The sequence below is a fragment of the Rhinolophus sinicus genome, linkage group LG15 (genome assembly GCF_036562045.2).
Source record: "Rhinolophus sinicus isolate RSC01 linkage group LG15, ASM3656204v1, whole genome shotgun sequence".
NCBI lineage: Eukaryota > Metazoa > Chordata > Mammalia > Chiroptera > Rhinolophidae > Rhinolophus > Rhinolophus sinicus.
The window spans coordinates 8,774,199-8,792,980 of record NC_133764.1 but is presented as its reverse complement, the minus strand read 5'-3'; the positions used below and the strand labels follow the sequence as shown (position 1 = coordinate 8,792,980).

The window sequence follows — 18,782 nt, the reverse complement described above, 5'->3', positions numbered from 1 at the left end:
TTTATAGGCGGGTAAGGAAAAGATGGACCCAAGTAGCATCATTATGTTCTTTCAATGGTGAGAGATTTGGAGACCCGGCCAGAGGGAGGAGGAGAGGCCATGCAACAGAGAAACAGACTGTTAGATTCAGGAAGGCAGGGCCATGTTCACCTCATTCCTAGCTTTAGTCTCAGCATAGTACCCGGAACATTGGATGGATGGATGGATGGATGGATGGATGGATGGATGGATGGATGGATGGATGGAGGGATGGAGGGATGGAGGGATGGAGGGATGGAGGGATGGAGGGAGGGAGGGAGGGAAGGAGGGAGGGAGGGAGGGATGGAGGGATGGATAATGGGAATTGCCGTAGAAACTGGGCTTTAAACAGATTTGAGGAAGCTTTTTCGCCAAACAAGTAGACAGAGAATGGCAGTCCAAGCAACATGTGTGCCCCATTTGTGAACAAATCCCAGCTCTTAATGGATCTGATGGAATGGACTGTTCAACATTGAGCAATGGGAGGTGGGCGAAACAAGATAACAGTGTTTCTTTAACTGCAGAAAATGAGGGTGTCCAGATGCCTCAGGAGAAGCACAAACTTCTAATGATGACCGCATATAATACATACAAAAGAAAAATTCCAGGAAACCATTAAGCAACCTTAATAGAGGGCAGAAAGATATAGCATCTATATATCTTTCAGATATAGCATCAGATAAAACATCATAAGGAGAGAACAAACTAATTCAAAAAGCAAATTGGTTTGACAAAGAAAATGATATAAAAAAGGGACAGGAAATGATCAAATTGTAGGGGAATTTAAAAGGTTGTAACAGAAGAAACATCCGTATTGGCTGCAATAATAACGTATAGAATTTGTAGTGCAAAAAAATTAGTTATGGACAAAACAAATTTAAGAATGTTTTCCCAGAATGCAAAAGAAATGAGAAAAAAAAATGAAAACAGAGGTACAGAAAAGCAAGCCAAGATATATATGGGTGCTAGGAGTTCCCTAAGAGACTAGAACAAAAGCTCTAACAGAAAAGAAACTACCAGGAACGATAGATAAGGTGGGAAAAAAACTTCTCTCAGCTAAAAGAAAACATATTTGTGCAAGGCCCAACACTGCCCAAGGCAAAGCGGATTTTTAAAGCCCAACAAGCTGACACACCCTAACAATATATTTACACAGCGAAGAAGAGGATAAGGTCTTATCACTGTTTAAGTGGGAGGAGGGTGTCTCCCACGAAGGAGCACTAATAAAGCAGGTGACAGACTTCTCTGTAATCATATTTCAAAAGACACCTCTGGATTGTTTTGTAGAAAATGTGAGACCTTCCTATGTGGTCGAGCTGTCTTACCACAGTGAAGGTGATCAAAATGTATCCCTCTACAGATAAAGGTTCACTCGTGTGCCGTCCTTAGAAAAAGTGCTTAAAAGATATATTCCAAATGCCTGGAAAGTTAAGATAATTATAGGTGAAGAATGAAGCAGTCAAGGTAAAATAAAATCAAGGCTGACCATGAAATCAGCTTTAAAAATGTGTAAATATTATAAATCTAGTTACAGCACATATGTACGTATGTATCACTACTCTCAATATACAGAGTAAGTAAAAAAAAAAAAAAAAAAAATGAAATAATAACCTGGATCACAAATTCCACATGATAATAGAAAAGACAAAGAGGAAGGAGGAGAAAAGTGAGGACACCTAGAGAACCAAAACCAGAACCCCATTCTTCCTTTCCATCCCAACAAAGAAACATCCCCTTCCTCTCCCTCCTGCCAAGCCTACCAAGAACCTGCCCAATTTGCTCCTATCCTCTGGTATCTAATATCTGCTCTTGTCTCTTTTCTGGAGAAAGACGGGTTTCCAGCCACAGAGAACATGACAGAACGGAAGGGTCCTTGGAGACCACAGACTCTTTACTGGACCCAGGTGTTGTTGAGTCTGACCTCCAGCCACCTTTTATTGGCCACATGAGTAATCAGCTTCCACAGGGAGTCCTGAGCCCCGAATCCATTAAGGTGGACAGGGGGGGACCAACGCACTTTGCCTGCAGAGGGAAAACTCAGTAGGAAGCCCAGGGCTTCCTGAAGACCTCATTCGTATAAAGCTTTGCCTTTGGATGTCCTCAGAGCATTCCAAAAGCCAAAACCTCTCTCAGCACTTAGACAACTGTCCAGCTACTTTCCATGCTGAGTCTGAGCGTTTCTGCTTCCCCTTGAGCCACTCTGGTTGGAACCCCTGTCTGAAAAGGGGGTCAAGCACATGAGGCTCATCTCCAGCTTTTTACCAACAAGACGCCTTTCTTCCTTCCATGTCTCTATCTGCAGAATTTCTCAGTAAATGTGACTCGCTCCTCAGAGGTTTTACCAGAAACTTCCAGGTGTGTACTCAAACCCCTTATTAGAAATCACCTGGTCAGCAGGGATGTTTCTTTGAGTCCATTAAAGGAACTTTCCAAACCAGGCTTTAAACCCTTCACTGCAAACGTCCCCAGGACTCTTCCAAACCCTGGTCCAACCCAAGTGTCCTCAGGTCTCACTGCTCAGGGTGGATGGATGGATGGATGGATGGAGACACATTCCCAGCAGTAATCTCACTGGCTTGAATCCCCTGCTTGCTCATGCCAGACCTCCACCCCTGTGAGAAGCCTCCCTGGATGCTATCTACAGGTGCCCACAGGGTGACTCACTGGGCTCCCCAGCTCGTTCCCAGGGAGCACCTGCCATGCTCTTCCTTGCCTGCATTAGCTACCTTCACTGTCCTCCGTCCACAAAGCTGTTAGAGGAACCCTTGCACTGTGGCTGTCACGGGTGCCCATGACGAGTGGTGGACTTTAGTGCCATAGGAATTTTCTCCCAGAACCCACAAAGCTGCTAGCTGTGGGCCTGGAGGCTAAACCACTTCAAGAACTGCAGATGTGTCTAGCTACTTCAAGACACAGCGAAGGTCCCAGGCCACCCTGAATATCCATCTGCAAGCCCCCAATGCCCCCCTGACGGCCAATCAACTCACTGGGCCCGTTTGTCAGGACTGGGCAGGGAGAGGACACAGAACAATAAACTCCATTTTCTGACCCTAAAATGGAATGGAGTGATCTGGTTGCCCAGGAATTTTGATTAACACAATTACAAAGTCGTCCATGCAAGGATGCAGGAAGTCAACCCTCCCAGGAAAAACCACTAAACTGGAAAAACATGGGGTCTTCAGTGAGGCAAGCATGGATGAAAAGATTTGCAAATGATACTGGGAATTGCAAGGATGAGTTGTGAGGCTCTTCCTGGTTCAGAAGCCATTTCACGGCCTTGAAGTGTCTGCGGGTCATGCAGCAGAGGGTAGGAAGAAATAGATCATGGAGAAGTGGCTTCCGTGCGGGCCTTACACACATTCCTGCATGAGCCTTCACTTCACCGACACGGGAAGAAAAACTTTTATTACCGTTGCACCTGCCACACAGCTAGAGATAGAAGGGCCAATTAATAGGGTTCTGAAGGAGACAGGAACTCTGGATGTCAGCAAACTTTTTGTATCTGAGATGGCTGGTGCTGTGCTGACGGCTTCTGCCCAGGGGCACCAAAAAGCATGACAGGGACCTGACAGACACCCATCTCTTGGGAGAATCTCAGCATTGGCCAACCAGCACAACTGTGCCACCAAATATCACAGTCACTCCTGCCATGTACAGGGGTTTGGAGGAGGTGCCCCAAGTCTTCGTGGCTGTGTTTAAGGCCACTCAGGGAAGGAGGTTCCCACAGGTGCTCCTGAAATACGGAGAACAGCTCCAGGAATCAGATGGGAAGGTGCAGCTGCTTTCTCACCTTGGAGTCTAGTGGGGAACCCCAGAGGAAGCCCCTGAGTTTTGTCCCCTTTCTAAGGCCTACCTGTTCCTGTTGCTTCCCAGCTATAAAGGGCAAAGCAGTGCTCCCATCAGCCTGTGCTGGCTTCTGGCTCCTGAGCAGCAAAACCTGAGGGATTCTGTTCACAGGCTTGGGATTAACATTTTATTCACACACTCAACTTCCCAGCGGGCTGTTAAGGAAGGCTGACCCCTTTCCCCCTACCCCTTACCACTTCCTTGGCAGGTGAAAGTCACATGCGCCAAATACCCTATCTCCACCTCAGAGCTACAGAAGCATTAGTAGAAGTCACACAGGCCTAGGCATAAAGAGGCTGTGTCCCCAGACAAGCTGTAATTTACAGTCCTTTTTGCTTCTCTGGGCCTCTGTTTCCTCATCTGTAAAACCAGGGACTTCCAGACTGCAAAAAAACTGGGATTCTAGCACCCGAGGAACTTCTTTCATAACAGAAACCAAAACCACCACAAGGGAAATTTCAAGGCATTTAAATGACCAGCATAAGCAAAAGGAGCAACCACATAAACACAAGACATGACAAAGACCTCCTGACAGGAACACAAACGTTCATAAAACATTACGTGTGTGTGTGTGTGTGTGTGTGTGTGTGTGTGTGTGTGATGTCTGCCCCAACTCTTTTGAGCTCTTTGGGTCTAGAGATATGGTTTCGTTTACTCACCCAAATCCAATACAACTGGAGGGAAAGGAATGTTGTCTGAGACACCCTTAAAGTGAAGAGATTTAACAAAATTTTGAAATCATTCAAAACATGCCCAAAACAGGATATTAAATTGTGGGCATTATACTTCAGACCCGTATGAAGAAGCTGAACAGTTACTCTCCCCCTCTTTGCCACAAGCCACTGTTCTAGCCTCTTTAGGGCTGAAATGTCCCTATGCGTCAGAGGAAGAAGCTGGGCTCGACATGAGCACTTCCCATAGTCCTAAAGGATCTCAAAATACATGCTCGATTTTCTCTATTAATTTATATCCATAATAATGAATCAATTATCCGGCCCTCGAAGATAGTTTTGAAGGACATTCTGAAGATCTGTCACCCACAATAGGTCACCTCCCTAGGGATCTCCTTATAGGGTGAGGGCTCCTCTAGATGATTCCTGGGCAAATTCCCTTTGCAGAAGGAAAAGCCTGGGAACAAGAGAGTTTTGCCAACACTTGGTATTAGGAGGGGGCAAACAGAAAAAAATACTAGTGAAGCCCCCTCCTCAGCCTTCCTTTAATATTAAGGTACAAAACCCCAAAATGCCCTATGCCAGTGTTTCTGGCACATTCTGAAGTTGTTACACCTCTGAAGAAAACCCGTAACCGAATTTACCAAGCACTTTGTTTCATTCAAAGGGGAGCGAAGAAGTGAAGGAGGGAGTTGGAAGTTGCTTGTTCAGGCAGTCATGGATGGGCTCGGTGCCTCATGCAAAGCAGCCTGCCAGGACATCAAGGGCAAGTGAACAGCAGCTGCCCACAGATGCCCTGGGGGCAAAAGCAGGCTTCCTCAGGGAGTTGGTGCTCTTTTAGAGAAAGGAAGCCAGAGCTCATTAGGGCACAAAGGTGGGTGCCTCTGACGGCCTGCCGGGGCTGAGATCCAGCTGGTCCGGCTTTGTGGTTGGCAGTTGCAGGACAAAGGGCACCAAAAGAACACCAGGGCAGCGAGTCGCACCAGACAGACTCATTTTAGTTCCTCTGCGGTGCTAATGCCTGTGCTCCAAGTGGTTCCAATAAAAAATGTCTGACTCGGAGACCTGGTTTCCTGTGAGCCCGAATTGGTTCTGAACCATGAGCACCAGAAGGAGACAGGCTAACAGGTGCTGGAATCGTTTCCTTGAGTCCTTAGGGGTACAATTCCTACCAACCCCATTCAGCTGACACTTCTGGAGCCTCTGTTACTGGTGCATATAAAACTAGACAAACGGTGAGAGCCCAGGGCCTTACTAGTATCGAGGTCTGGGACCTCCAACCTCTCTGTGGCCCCATGCAAGGAACGCAGGATATGAACTGGCAGGCCTGAGTGCCAGGCTTACACTGCTGCTGTCTTGCTGTTAGATCTTGAGCAACCTACTTCATTTCTGCTGGTTGGCCTCAATTGCCTCATCTTGAAAATACAGAAGTTGGACCAGATGGTCTCCAAGCAAAGTCACATTCAAATGTAGACACGGGATTCACAGGCAGCAGACTATCCCCGGAACGCTGCCCGCCTCGAAGCCCTGGGGTCTGCCTCCCCACCATGGAGTTCTGTGCTCCCACCTCTCATCCTGGTACGTGGTGGTCAGTTCCGTCCTGATGGCCCTGAATCTGCCTGCTCCTTCCCTGTCATTCCCAGGACCATACTCAGTTGAGCTCTATTTGCCCAGCAATCAGATTTCTGTCCTGGCATCCTGGGCTTCCCTGCATCCAATGTTCGAATTCACCCCACACCAAAGGCAGGCACCAGTGGAAATGTTCTGGGCCTGCTAGCAGCTAGCACTTCTGTTCACCACTCACATGCACCCCAAACACAAAGTCTACTTAAGTTTGGGCACACCCCGCCGACGGCTTGCACCCCACACGCTCCAGCTGCTGCCTTACTCTGCCAGTAAGAGCTTCGCCCAGGCCCTTGCCCGCCCCCTGAATGTCCCTAGTGCCCATCTTCTCTGTTAGTCCCTTCTTCCCCATAAACCTGCCAGACCAGCCACAGTCCTCAGCACTCTGCAGTCAGGTCCTGGGCAGCTTAAGTCTGTCAGAACTAGATTGATTGGCCTGGGGTCTTCATAGCAGTCATTCTTCACGTGTGGTCCCTGCACTGGCATGATGGGCATCCTCTGGGAGCTGATTAGAAATGCCGAGTCCCAGGCCCCACCCTAGAGGCACACATTGCATTTTAAAGGTCACTGGATAATTCAGATGCACCCTAACCTTTGAGAAGCCCTGCTGTGAATTTTCCTAGGAGGTCAGCCGGCCCATTAGACAGTGCTCCTAGGTAATAAGCACCCTCTGTCTTCGGGCACAGGCTCAGGCTATCAGAAGTCAGGCCAAAATCAGAGATGGTACCTGACCCAGCCAGTGGGAGAGAGCATCCTGGAGGAAGGTACGTACAGACACAGGCTAACCTTTCCATAGAAACTGGACCTCCCTCAGACTTGAGAGAGTGGTCACTAAACTCTAGACTGATGAGAGGGCCCTCTTTCCAAAGAAGGGCGGTTGGCGGAATAAGGCTAGTCTACCCCTAAGTCTCAGGAGAGTGTCCATTAGTTTTATTGTGGCCATTACTGCCACCACCAAACTGGACAGAAGCATCCAGCCCAGCCAGGAACCACCATGTAGATAAGATACTGGGTGTACTGGGCAGATACTCAACTACCTTCTGGGGAGCTGTGTCCCCTAATGAGCTTTCCCTCCACCATGTCCTAGCCAGAACTAGGCCATGGGGTGGTAGATGGGTAGGTAGGGAGAAGCCAAGTTTCAAATTTTGGAAAAGTTAAATGAGGGAGGCAACACATGGGCTCCAATCCCCACAACAGAAATCCGTGTCACCACTCTGCTTCTCAGGTAACCAGGACAGCCAAGACTCCCCTTCCCGCCACAAACATTCCTTTTAAATTCTTTTTCCTCCTCCCTTCCTCTCCTCCTGATTTCTCACACAACGGCCCAGTATTCTCATCTCCCTGCTTAAACGTGCCCCCCAGCATTCAGGGCCCCCAGACTTTCTAAACTCAGAAGTTAGAGCCCACATCGCAGACGGTTGTCAGAATTGCCTCTGTAAAATGTCAAAGTCATTGTAGAAACATGCAGAAGAAACACAAGCTGAGCACATACATCTGCCAGCAAGCAGAATTGATTCTTACCATCAGAGGACAGCTAATCTTCTTTGGGGGCTGCTAACTCAGGGGTGAGTCTCTGAAGTCTCTAGACTCAGACCCAGGTCCCCGCCAGCTTCCTTTCCACGGCACCCTCTGCGGGAAATGAGGCTGAGGAAGCAGCTACCCCAGGGTCAGTGCTCTGGGCACCCTGAGGGATGTTCCTGTGGCTTTTCTCATTGCTATTCTTTCACAAAGAACCCACGACATTGCACAGTTCCTTCCAAATCTGCTCCAGCTCTTGTGGGGAAATCAACAACGCATGCTGGACTTTCCAGATGCAAAGTTTCTTGAAGCTTTCTTTCTTTCCTTTTTTTCCCCCCTTTTTTTTTACAACTTTCTCTCTTTTTCTCCTCTCTCGGCTAAAAAAAGTTGGCTGAGGTCACAACATACAATAGCCAAGCTTGTGTCACTGACCAGATGCCTCCCACCCCCAGGCCAGTGGACAAGAGCGCCTTTGTCCACTGTATTTTAGGCGGGACTCCCTGGGTCTGCCCAAGCCCTGCTGGGGAATGTTCCACCAACTTCTTCCCAACCCTAAGTCACGGCTCTGGCCCTGGCCCCAGCCCCAGCTGTGTGAACCCAAGGCCAGATAAAACCCAACATAAAAGGAACAGAGAATGCTCCCCCAAAGAACCTTTGTGTTTGACCTTCCCAGGCTGGAAAGCTAGTGCCCCCAGAGGGACAAGACAAGGGTCCCCTGCCTTCAGCCTGCCCTCAGCCCCTCCAAATCTTGACGAACAGCAGGCGAAAGGGAGCAATGCTGTGCATCTCAGATGAAAAGGGCCTGACAATCACAAAGCTGTTAGTTGCAAGGGAAGAAAGGATTGGACCCTGAGAACAATACCGCATCCACCAACGAAATGAATTTAAGCAGGGACTTGGATCCTTGGTGAATATGTCATTTCACTCTGTTTAGAAAGCTTTTGGGAGCAGCTGAGGGTTTCGCACTTAAAATGCCATACATTTCTGTGTTTCCTTCCTAGGCAAACCTTTGGGATTTTAGGAAGTGATTCTCTATCTAAAGGTCAATGTGATTTTCTGGAGGGACCACGTTCCCAAGGCCTGGGTGGTTTGCTATAAAATATCACTTCTTCCCTCAAACGCTGGTATGGATGAACTGTTTCCTCACGAAGACATTGGATGAGGCCAGGAGATCTGTATGAACATCTAGAGACCAAGTCAGACCCGGGTCACGCCCGTATTGCTTCACCTGCTGTGCTACGGGAGCAAGGCCTCTAAACTGCGGATTCTTCGAGGGTAAAATGCAGATGACCACAATATCTTTCTCAAAAGGTTGTTATGGGAATTAAAGGGGGTAGAATCCTTGTAAACACTTAGCATAGTTGAAGGGGCTGTACATGCGGAATAAAAGCTAGTTGTTGTTATTGTTACCATCAACAATGGCTGAAGAACAGCAGCTGCAGTGTCCTGGACACGAAAAGTGTTTACACTCAACAAGGAAACATATAGCCCAATTAAAAAAAGGCAGAGGACAATTCTCCAGAGAAGATCTACAAATGGCCAAAGCCCACGGTAAGATGCTCCACGTCACTAATCGTTAGGGGACTGCAAGCCACAAGGAGGTATCGCCTCACACACACTGGGATGGCTTCCCTCAGAAAACCAGAAAAAGCAAGTGTTGACGAGGAGGTGGAAAAATTGGAACCCTGTGCACTGCTGGTGGGAATGTAAAGTGGTACAGCTGCTATGGAAACGGTGTGGCAATTCCTCAAAAAGTTAAGCATAGAATTACCAGGTGATCCAATTCCATTTCTGGGTAAATACCCAAGAGAATTGAAAGCAGGGACTCTAACAGGTATTTGTACACCCTTGTATATAGTAGCATTAGTCACAACAGCCGAAACTTAGAAACATCCCAAGTGTCTACTGATGGATGAACATATAAACAAAACGTGGTGTATACAGACAACGGGATATTATTCAGCCTTAAAAAGGAAGGAAATTCTGACACATGTTACAACATGAATGAACCTTGAGGACATTATGCTAAGTGAAACAGGGCAGTCACAAAAGGGCAAACACTGTATGATTCCACTTATATGAGGTTCCTACAATAATCAGATTCTTAGAAATACAAAGTAGAATGGTGGTCGGCAGGGACTGGGGTAAGGGGAAATAGGAAGTTATTGTTTCACCAGTACAGAGTTTCAGTTTTACAAGAGGAAAAAGTTTTGAAGATGGAAGGTGGAGATTGATGATTGCACAACAGTGTAAATGTACTTAATGCTACTGAAAATGGTTAAAATGGTACATTTTATGTTATGTATATTTCACCAAACACACACACACAAAAGATACTTTAGATCAAGGAACCCTGGCCAGTGTGACACATGAGCCACATTATGAGACACACAGGGGCAGAATCTCCAGGGAAGGTGAACGTGTACCTACCCCAGCCTCTTGCTGAACGCAGTGAGAAAGCTGACTAGGAAATGAGCCTGGGGCATCTACAGCAGGGCTCTCTGTGACCTGTTTTGTGTCCAATCTCAGGGACACTGAGGCAGCACGGCCAGCATCTTAATGTCAGTCACAGGTTTCTCCTCTTAGGAGTAGAGTATGGCACTCTCAGGGGCCCTGTGGAGTTGAATGGCCATCTGGGCACATCAACTCCCTGCCTTCTGCATCTACGTTCCTCCTTTCTGGTCTTGCCCTTCCACCCTGGATGGCAGGTCTCAACTCATCCTTCTCAAAGCCACTAGTGTGGTTGTCTGGGGGACGCTACTTCCCCTCTCTGATTGTTAGGCTCCAATCAGCTGCAGGAATGACGACCACAATCCCTTACTGAGCACTCGCTCTGGGCCAAGCACACCAAGGACTTCACATCTTATGTCACTTAATCCACCTAACTAACCAACAAAGGAATTTCTATCATTGTCCCATTTAGTAGAGGAGAAAATAAAGGTTCTTGGGATAGATCAGGAAGTGTGGGCAGCATGAACAACTTTAGGGGTTGATACTCTATGTGTGGCCAGCATGAGGAAAGGCCCAGGAAAGTGGTGTGCGAAGGTATGGGGAAAAGTGGATGGACCACTTCCATCAGAGTTTAAGAAGCGTGGAAGGAAAGAATCAAATATACGGTGATGGGAAGAGAACTGCCTCTGGGTGGTGAACACACAATGTGATATATAGGTGATGTAATACAGAACTGTACACCTGAAACCTATGTAACTTCACTAACAATTGTCAGCCCAATAAACTTTAGTTAAAAAAAAAGAGCCATGGAAGGTGAAAAAGTAGTAGCTAAGGAAGGAGTCAGATCATGAAAGGCCATGAGAACACCAAGGCTAAGAAATTCAGGCTCTCTTTTATAAGCAAGAAGAAACCATGGATGGGTTTTAAGCCAGGGAGAAAACACCACCAGCACTGCACTCTTGACATCAGGACTCCAGGGAATAAAACGATCAAATGCCAAGAAAAGACTAGAAACAGGGAGCTGGTTAGGGAATCCACCCCTCTCCCCCTTTCTTTTTCTCTCCCATTATAAAAACAACAAAAATGCAATGCTTACATCTACATTTGTAAAACAGTCCCAACCCAGCCACAAGAGAAGAAAGTGAGCCTGTTATCCAGAGGTGAGGGGTTGGCCAGCAGCTGAGTTATTTGCATCTTCTCTCTGTGGTGTGAGAAGAGGGGCCAGATGGCATATCCACACCCCGACCTTTGAGGTCAGCCATGCCACTGGAATACACAGATAGGAGCAAGGTCTGTCTCTGCTCCTGGAAACAGGGTCCCACCCATGAGGAGATAAAAGCACAAGACCTTCACCTCCAGTCCTTCAGGTTTTGTGGAATTAAAGTGGCCACAGAAGCTTTCACAACCCATAAATTCTTGGTTTTACAACAGCCAAGAGGGGACAGTGTTAAGGCCATTCAGCCTTGACACTGCATCATCACACAATCACGCCCGATAATGCACCACTACAGACAACACACAGAAATCCTAGTCATCGCAGATCCCAGTGTGGCCGCCAGCCAAAGGCAAGGGACCTCTCTGGGCCATTATAAACCAGGAGGCTAATCTGCTCTGACCTGAGCTAAGCAGAACCAATCCTGCAGACATTCTTTAGGCTTCACCAGTTAATATGTCAGGGTGTGGACGGCTTGCAAATGCATTCTAATGGGTTTACTGTTTGGGGTTCCTCTGGCTTCTGAAAGCAGAAGTCACTTTAGTTTTGCTTGATTGATAGTCCTGTATCATTAAAGTTGCTATGAAAAGCATGAATTGTTCTGCCCTTTTGGGTCTCTGCAAACAGGTAGGTTTCTACATATGGGGCCATGTGGGCAGAAGAGAAACAGTAAGAAACCCATGATCCAAAAGCAAAGAGATTGACAATCATTTCCGCTGAGCAGCATGTTCCTGAGTTTAATGGAGTCAGATGTGACCAACCCTCTTGTTATTATTCTTTGTTTCAGTTGAGTTGAAAACTGTCAACCAAAATAGGCCACATTCGCTGTAGGCCCTTGTCTGCTATAGGACAAATCATGTTGTCTCATAATGATCATTAATAAGAAAGAACATCTGGGTATGGCGATGACTCACGTTTTCTAAATGCTTCACAGTCGTGAAGGGAAAAATTGTTGAGCAGCCCATGCGGTCTCCAGGCTGCAGGATCTGAGACACCCCCACCCAATACGTAACCCATGGCCACGTGATCGATGATTCACCTAATAGTTACTAACTACCCTTTCCTGAATGCTGTGGACGATGCAGGCAAGTATAATACAAAGGACTGCACTTCTAAAATTTGGAAGACAAGGCACAAACACAAGTGGGGGGAAAAAGGAATAATTAGACAAGGCAGTCTATAATAAGTGCCAAATAATAAGCTGACAGACAATAAGAGCTTTCAGAATTCAAAGGAAGATCACTTTCAGCTGCGGTGGTCAAGGAAGGCTTCTCAGAAGATACAGAATTTATCTGACAGCAGGAATGAAAAGAAAGGGCATGACCAGAGCGGGGGGACATCAAGTCAGAAGGAGAATACGCCTGAGTGACCGATGAGGGAAATGGGAGAGAAGTAGAAGCTGATTCTGAAAGGAACAAGAGAACTAGAACAGTAACCCAGAGAGATCCAGCTGTGGTGGGAGCCAGTTTAGGGGGATGTGGTACAGTTTACTGGCTACATACCCAAGTTCAAAGTGACCGGTGGGCAACTAGGGCAAGTCTGGCCTTTGGCACATGGAGCTGGAGCAGCTGCATGGAGGTGGCAATGAAATCCTAAGGGTCAGTTTAGAGTTCATAAAGAAAGGATGGAGAGCTGGACCTTGAGGTGAGTTCTCCCTTATGTGGTGGGAGAATGAATTCTCCCTGATACTCTTTCGGCCCCATCCATCCCTCCCTCCCTCCCCGATGTCCTCCATCAGTGCACGCAGACCCTGGGGCCCCTCTCCAGGACTCTCGAAGGCAAGAACACTCCAATCCAGTCCATGCCTCACACTCAGGGGCACCGTGTCCGGGAAGGAATGGATGTGAGTTTTCAGCATCAGAGTCACAGAAAGCAAATGAAGAAGGGGTCATAAGAAGAAATCTGAAGTTAACAATGTCCAAGTGAGAGACCAAAGAAAGTGTTCACGGACTGCAGAAAGGATGTTTCCCCTGCTAATCCCAGAAAGAGGAATGTGCAAGAGAGGTGGTCGTGGTAGAAATATGATCTTCACACACACAAGAGGCCATGAGCATAAGGACACACCCTCACGGGGGGGGGGGGGGGTAAGATATTAAGATAGACGCCATTATAGAAGAAAGCAAGAAAAAGGATGGGCCTGAGGGTAGTGCCTGGCCCCAGACCCACCAGGCCAATGGCTCCCGTGAGGTGACTAGCAGCCAGTTTCCTGCACTCAACATGGTTGGCTCCAAGGCCCTTCATCAATTTGGAATATCCAGAGGGCCAGGCAGTAAAACAGCAGTGCACCAGGTGAGAGCCAATTTGAAAACAGCAACTGGGTTGGGAGATGTGTGCATCACTGAGCCTACTGGCAAGTAACTGTGAAGGGGAGTCAACCTTCCCCCAAGCGCACAGTGCCAAGGCCAGCAGCTGACTATATATATATAAGAAGAAATCTGAAGTTAACAATGTCCAAGTGAGATACCAAAGAAAACTGCTGGGAAAATCACCAAACAAAAACTCTTTGTTTCCTCCCTCCGCCCAGGCAACGTCGCACTGTGTAAAGCACCAAAGTGGCCACTTTGGTTGCCAGGGAATGTTGATTTTATACATATATTCTTCCTGCTGATACAGGCAGATCTATATAGATCCTGTCTTGTTCAAGAATGAGTAAAGAAAGGAGGGGTTGGGGGAAACATGGAATAAAGGTGAAGAAACACCACCCTGAAGGCTCAAATGAAGAGCACATCTCAGAAAATAATTCAGAAGAAAATGCCAGAAAACTGCTAGAATGCAAAAAGTTGTGACCTCTTTGAAAGAGGAACAGAAATTCATAATGGAAAAAACAGCCAAAGTAGAAAGAATGACACAAAGAAGAAAACAGATGAGGTAAGGATTACCAAAAATTGCTCATTTAAATCCACATTAGTAGTTGTGAGACAATAAAAATATAAAAAGTGAATTCAATAAAGCACAGGGCATACTGAAAAGGAACTCCCTAAATTGCAAAATAAAAAAAGCAAGGAAATAAAGAAGCAGTGTGTGTTTAAGAAGTGCTCCATTAGAAAAGACCAGAACTATGGATTAAAATCAACAATCAGTTGCAAAATAATAAAAGATAATAAAAATCATGCATGCAAACAGGCAAAGAGAAAAGTTTCCTAGGAAATCAGTTTTTCCTCAGACTTTTCCTCTACTCCTACTAAAGCCTAGAGAATACTTCCCACTAGAATAAAAGCCCCAGGAGGCAGAGCCCGTTTTGCTCACTACTCCCAAGGTCTGGCAGCATCCTTCTGAAAGTATTACAAATGCTAGAAGAGAAATCCCACTAACGTCAGTTTCACGGGACATGTTCATTGTTTTGTTCATTACTAACGGCGTTCCATCAATATTTGTTGAATGGTGGGACAAACTGAGCTGCACATATGAGTTTCGAGATCCAAGACGTCCATATCCAACCAAGTTGTATCAGTATTTCATGTGCAAGAAACAGGAAGGAAGTTTCTCTTAGATATGCAAGTGAAGATGCCACCCACTTACTCTCCGGGCACTGAGAGATAAAGCAAAATTATTTCGATGACAATGGGGAAGTAACCATATGAATGCATCCGTGAGTCATTTCTCACTCAGTGCAGACCCTCCAACTCAGAAGTCCAACCAACCGTGTGCCATCTGGTGGGTTGTCCAGCTCAGGGGTAAAGCTAGGTGCCCTAGCGTTTTCTCTTCTGCTTCCCTCCCATCCTGGAACCAGGATACATGTTTCTCCTGCAACATCCTTCAAGGCCAGTACAGATGAAGCCTCCAGCCACGTGTGAGGAGCACTTGTAACTGAGGCTGCCTTTTCTGGGCAAGCACATGCCGACAATGGGGGAACTATTGAGGCTTTGGGGACACTGCTGGGCGAGTCACCAAACAAAAACTCTTTGTTTCCTCCCTCCGCCCAAGCAACGTTGCACTGTGTAAAGCACCAAAGTGGCCACTTGGTTGCCAGGGAATGTTGATTTTCTGCATATTTAAAACATATTGAATGAACCCCCTTAAAACAGTGAAGACTAATAAACCACCCAGTGGCCAATGTTTTCTGTCATCAAAACCCTCTTTTATATCACCTTCTAAGAGTTGTTCCTGCTTTAGATGTCAGAGTATGCAGCATGATCTCAACTATGGAAAATAATGCTCTCCCCACCCCAAACTAAGCAAAAGGAAATACACAAAAATATTAACAAAGGTTATCTTTGTATTGTGAGATTCCTCTAGCTGTTTTAATTGTACTATTAATTTTATTGTTTTACATTTTTATTTATTTTTAAATATGTTTATAAAATCACTTTTACACTCAGAAAAACACTGCCCTCCCCCAGAAATCAGCATATACAATTCCAAATATACCATATGATCCCAATTACGTACACAAATATAGACAGCATAAAAAGGAAAAGAATGCTAAATTTTTATTGTTTCTACTTTATTTTTCAAGTTTTCTATAATAAATATATTAATTTAATGCATTTTAAAAATCTTTATTCCATTATACTGATATAGCCTTACTTAAAACATTTAAATAATTTTTGCTAATACGATCCCCCTTGACATAGCCCCTAAAGTGAATATTGTTTATCAGATTAGGATTCATGATACTATCTTGCAAATGATGGGGGTTTTACTTTTAAGAAAACGAACTGAATTAAAACAACATGAGCAACAGTAAAAAAAAAACATTCTCAACATTATAGACAGAAGGCACCTTAGAGATCATGTAGTCACTTTACAGATTGGGAAGCAGAGGTCCAGAGACAGACAGGATTAGGCACCACGGCTCCCCAGTCCAACGCAAAGGCCCCTCCTTCTCACTCTTTGGCTGCCCTAACCCTTGGTGCTGATGTTGCCATCATGGCCAGATGACTAGCTCTGATCAGATGGCACAGCTGAAGCCAGAGCCCCACCCCGTATGGATCCTTCGCTGGCCCCAACAGTGCTCTGTGCAAGGCCACCCTCTCCATTGGGTCTGGCTCTGCTCACTCACCCGGAGCCACTTCCCATGCTTGTGGGGCCAGTGAGCCCCGTGAAGGGAGGGGACCCAGAGAGGAAACATCTGTGCACACAAGAGGAGCAAAGGCACAAACGCAGTTGATTTTCCCTTTGGCAAATCGTCTTCTGCCTGTTTTTTTCCAGTCATTGACATGCAAAGCTCCATTCCAACAAGGGGACATGGAAGATTCCAGAAACTTCTAGAAACCACAACCTCCACCCTGTGACAGGGATTCCTAAAACAAGATCTGCATGGATGCGTTGGAGTATGGACATGTATAAGAAACAGAAGATACTGCCCCATAAATCACTCAATTGCCCACAGACATCCATTTGCTTGTCCCCAAACCCAGCTTCTAGAATTCTTGTAAAGATCTGAGGCCCAAGATGACGGTAGATATTCGGTAATATTAGCTTTGCCCCATACTTCCCATTCCGTTAAATCACTGAGCAGCCTTTGAGGAAATTCATCAGCTGAGGTCAGCAACACACGTCACTCATGTTGCACTGCCTAAGTTTTCCCAACAGCCCAGGCTAACCTCTCCAGAATGACACATTCTAACTTTTCTGACAATTGACCGAGCCCATAGAAGGAACAAGAGAAAGGACATGTGGAATTACTACGCTTGGTGGACAAGACTGGAATTTAGAGGACATCAGAAGGAGCCAGTAAAACCCACGCAGCCGAGAACGTCCAACATCCACGGGGGCTGCTGGAAAGCTGGCAACCCCCCCACAAACCAGCCCGAGAGACCAACACAGCCCTGGACAAGAGCTGCAAACCAACCCAAACAAGGCCCTGACCGCCTTCCTGGAGTGACCCACGTGCACCTTCATTTGATCTCTGTTGCCATCACCAAGGATAGCCCAGACAACACCCCACACACACACACTTCAAGCTCCTAAAAATGAGACTGGTTGGGTAATAGACAGGACAAAAGGTCAGCTGTCGTTTTCCCTGCATTGCACATCTACAAGGTTGACCACACTGCCTACACTTCACCACTAGATATCATTTTTCTTATTCTACCCTGTTTCCCCGAAAATAAGACCTAGCCAGACCATCAGCCCTAATGTGTCTTTTGGAGCAAAAATTAATGTAAGACCCAGTATTTTATATTATATTATATCATATCATATCATATTATGAGACCTGGTGTTCTATTAAAATAAGACCGAGTCTTAGGTTAATTTTTTCTCCAAAAGACGCATTAGAGCAGATTGTCTGGCTAGGTCTTATTTTCGGGGAAACACGGTAGTTGCTGAAGCACTGTCTATTGCAGGCCAGTACCTGGTACATATTGTAATTTATTTAACCCTTACAAGAACATCAGGAGAAAGTATTCTTATTTTCATTTTATAATCGAATAAACCAACGTGTTACAACTAACAAGACAGAGAACCCATTTGAACCCAGTGTCCTACGTCCAAGGCTAGCTAGCACAACACCTCCTCATGTCACTACCCCATTGTACCCGGGGCTTCTCTGCAGTGTGTCCCGGAATCCTCTGTCCAAACATAAATACTCCAGGGAGAAGGTACAATTGAAGCCGTGATCAGCCAAGCCCCTACTTATCAATTTCACAGAGTAGAAGGTAATAGCTGATTGTTAGTAGGGAGCCTATTAACTGGAGACACGTGCCAGGGGAGAGAACAAAAGTGCCAAGATAGGCATTCTACAGCAAAGACCCCTGACCAGCACCCACAGGTAAAATGACACCTGAGAAGAATATCAACTGAGCCCCACAAGCCAAGTAACGGAGCAATTTTGTGTTTAAGTTGCCAAAACCAAGAGCTCCATCCAGCAGGCAGCCCCCGCCCATCCATATGAAGCAATAAGTCGAGACAGCATGGAAGCTCAGCTCCCCTCTAGGATGAAATTTGGAAGCCTGGGTTCAATGCTCCAGCAGGGACAGGGACCCACCTTGCTCTGTCCAGCGGCCAGGCTCCTCACTGCTTGCTGTCTCCTGGGAGATGCAGCCCCCGCATCAACCTGCCTCCCTCCCACGTGGGCTGGTCCACTGTTCACCTCCACAGCTGCAATTGTTTATGTGGCCTACGATAAACAGTCCTCACCCCCGTGGTCTGAGCTCCCTACGAACAGGAACACTGTTCTACTCAAATCTGTCACCAGACACAGAAAATATACCCAAGAAATATGTGCTAAATAGATGGAGTCCCCCAGTCCCTGCATAGGATGTGACAGTCCACTTAGAAAGGTGTTTCTTACTTGCCCGGGATCACCTGGGCACCAAGGTGAGGGTAGAAGAAGTGAGGGAGACAGGAAAGTAGAGGGAGAAGCACTGCCCATTTGTTTATTTTACTCTAGGAGGGGTTCTTACATACTGAACTGCCTTCAGTGGCCCCCAAATCACAAATAAACAGAACGAGCCAGAGGGAAAAGGCTACCAATGGCTTGGTCAGTGTCTGAAACA

At 46.4% G+C, this 18,782-nt stretch overlaps 1 protein-coding gene across 8 annotated transcripts in view; it reads right to left on the bottom strand.

The window, feature by feature from the left end:
• GAS7 (growth arrest specific 7) overlaps positions 1-18,782 on the bottom strand; it is a 209,415-nt gene that overhangs the window by 90,400 nt on the left and 100,233 nt on the right. The window contains exon 1 of one of the 8 annotated variants that reach the window (XM_074320750.1): positions 7,680-7,932. The exons of 6 other annotated variants lie outside the window; for them this stretch is intronic. Coding sequence is in view for 1 of the 2 variants with exons in the window: in XM_019755229.2 (XP_019610788.1) it covers positions 7,680-7,682 (3 nt within the window). In the remaining variant the exon portion in view is untranslated. Of the gene's footprint in view, positions 1-7,679; positions 7,933-18,782 lie in introns of those variants that run through there. One more of the 8 variants, XM_019755229.2, reaches the window with a different exon arrangement.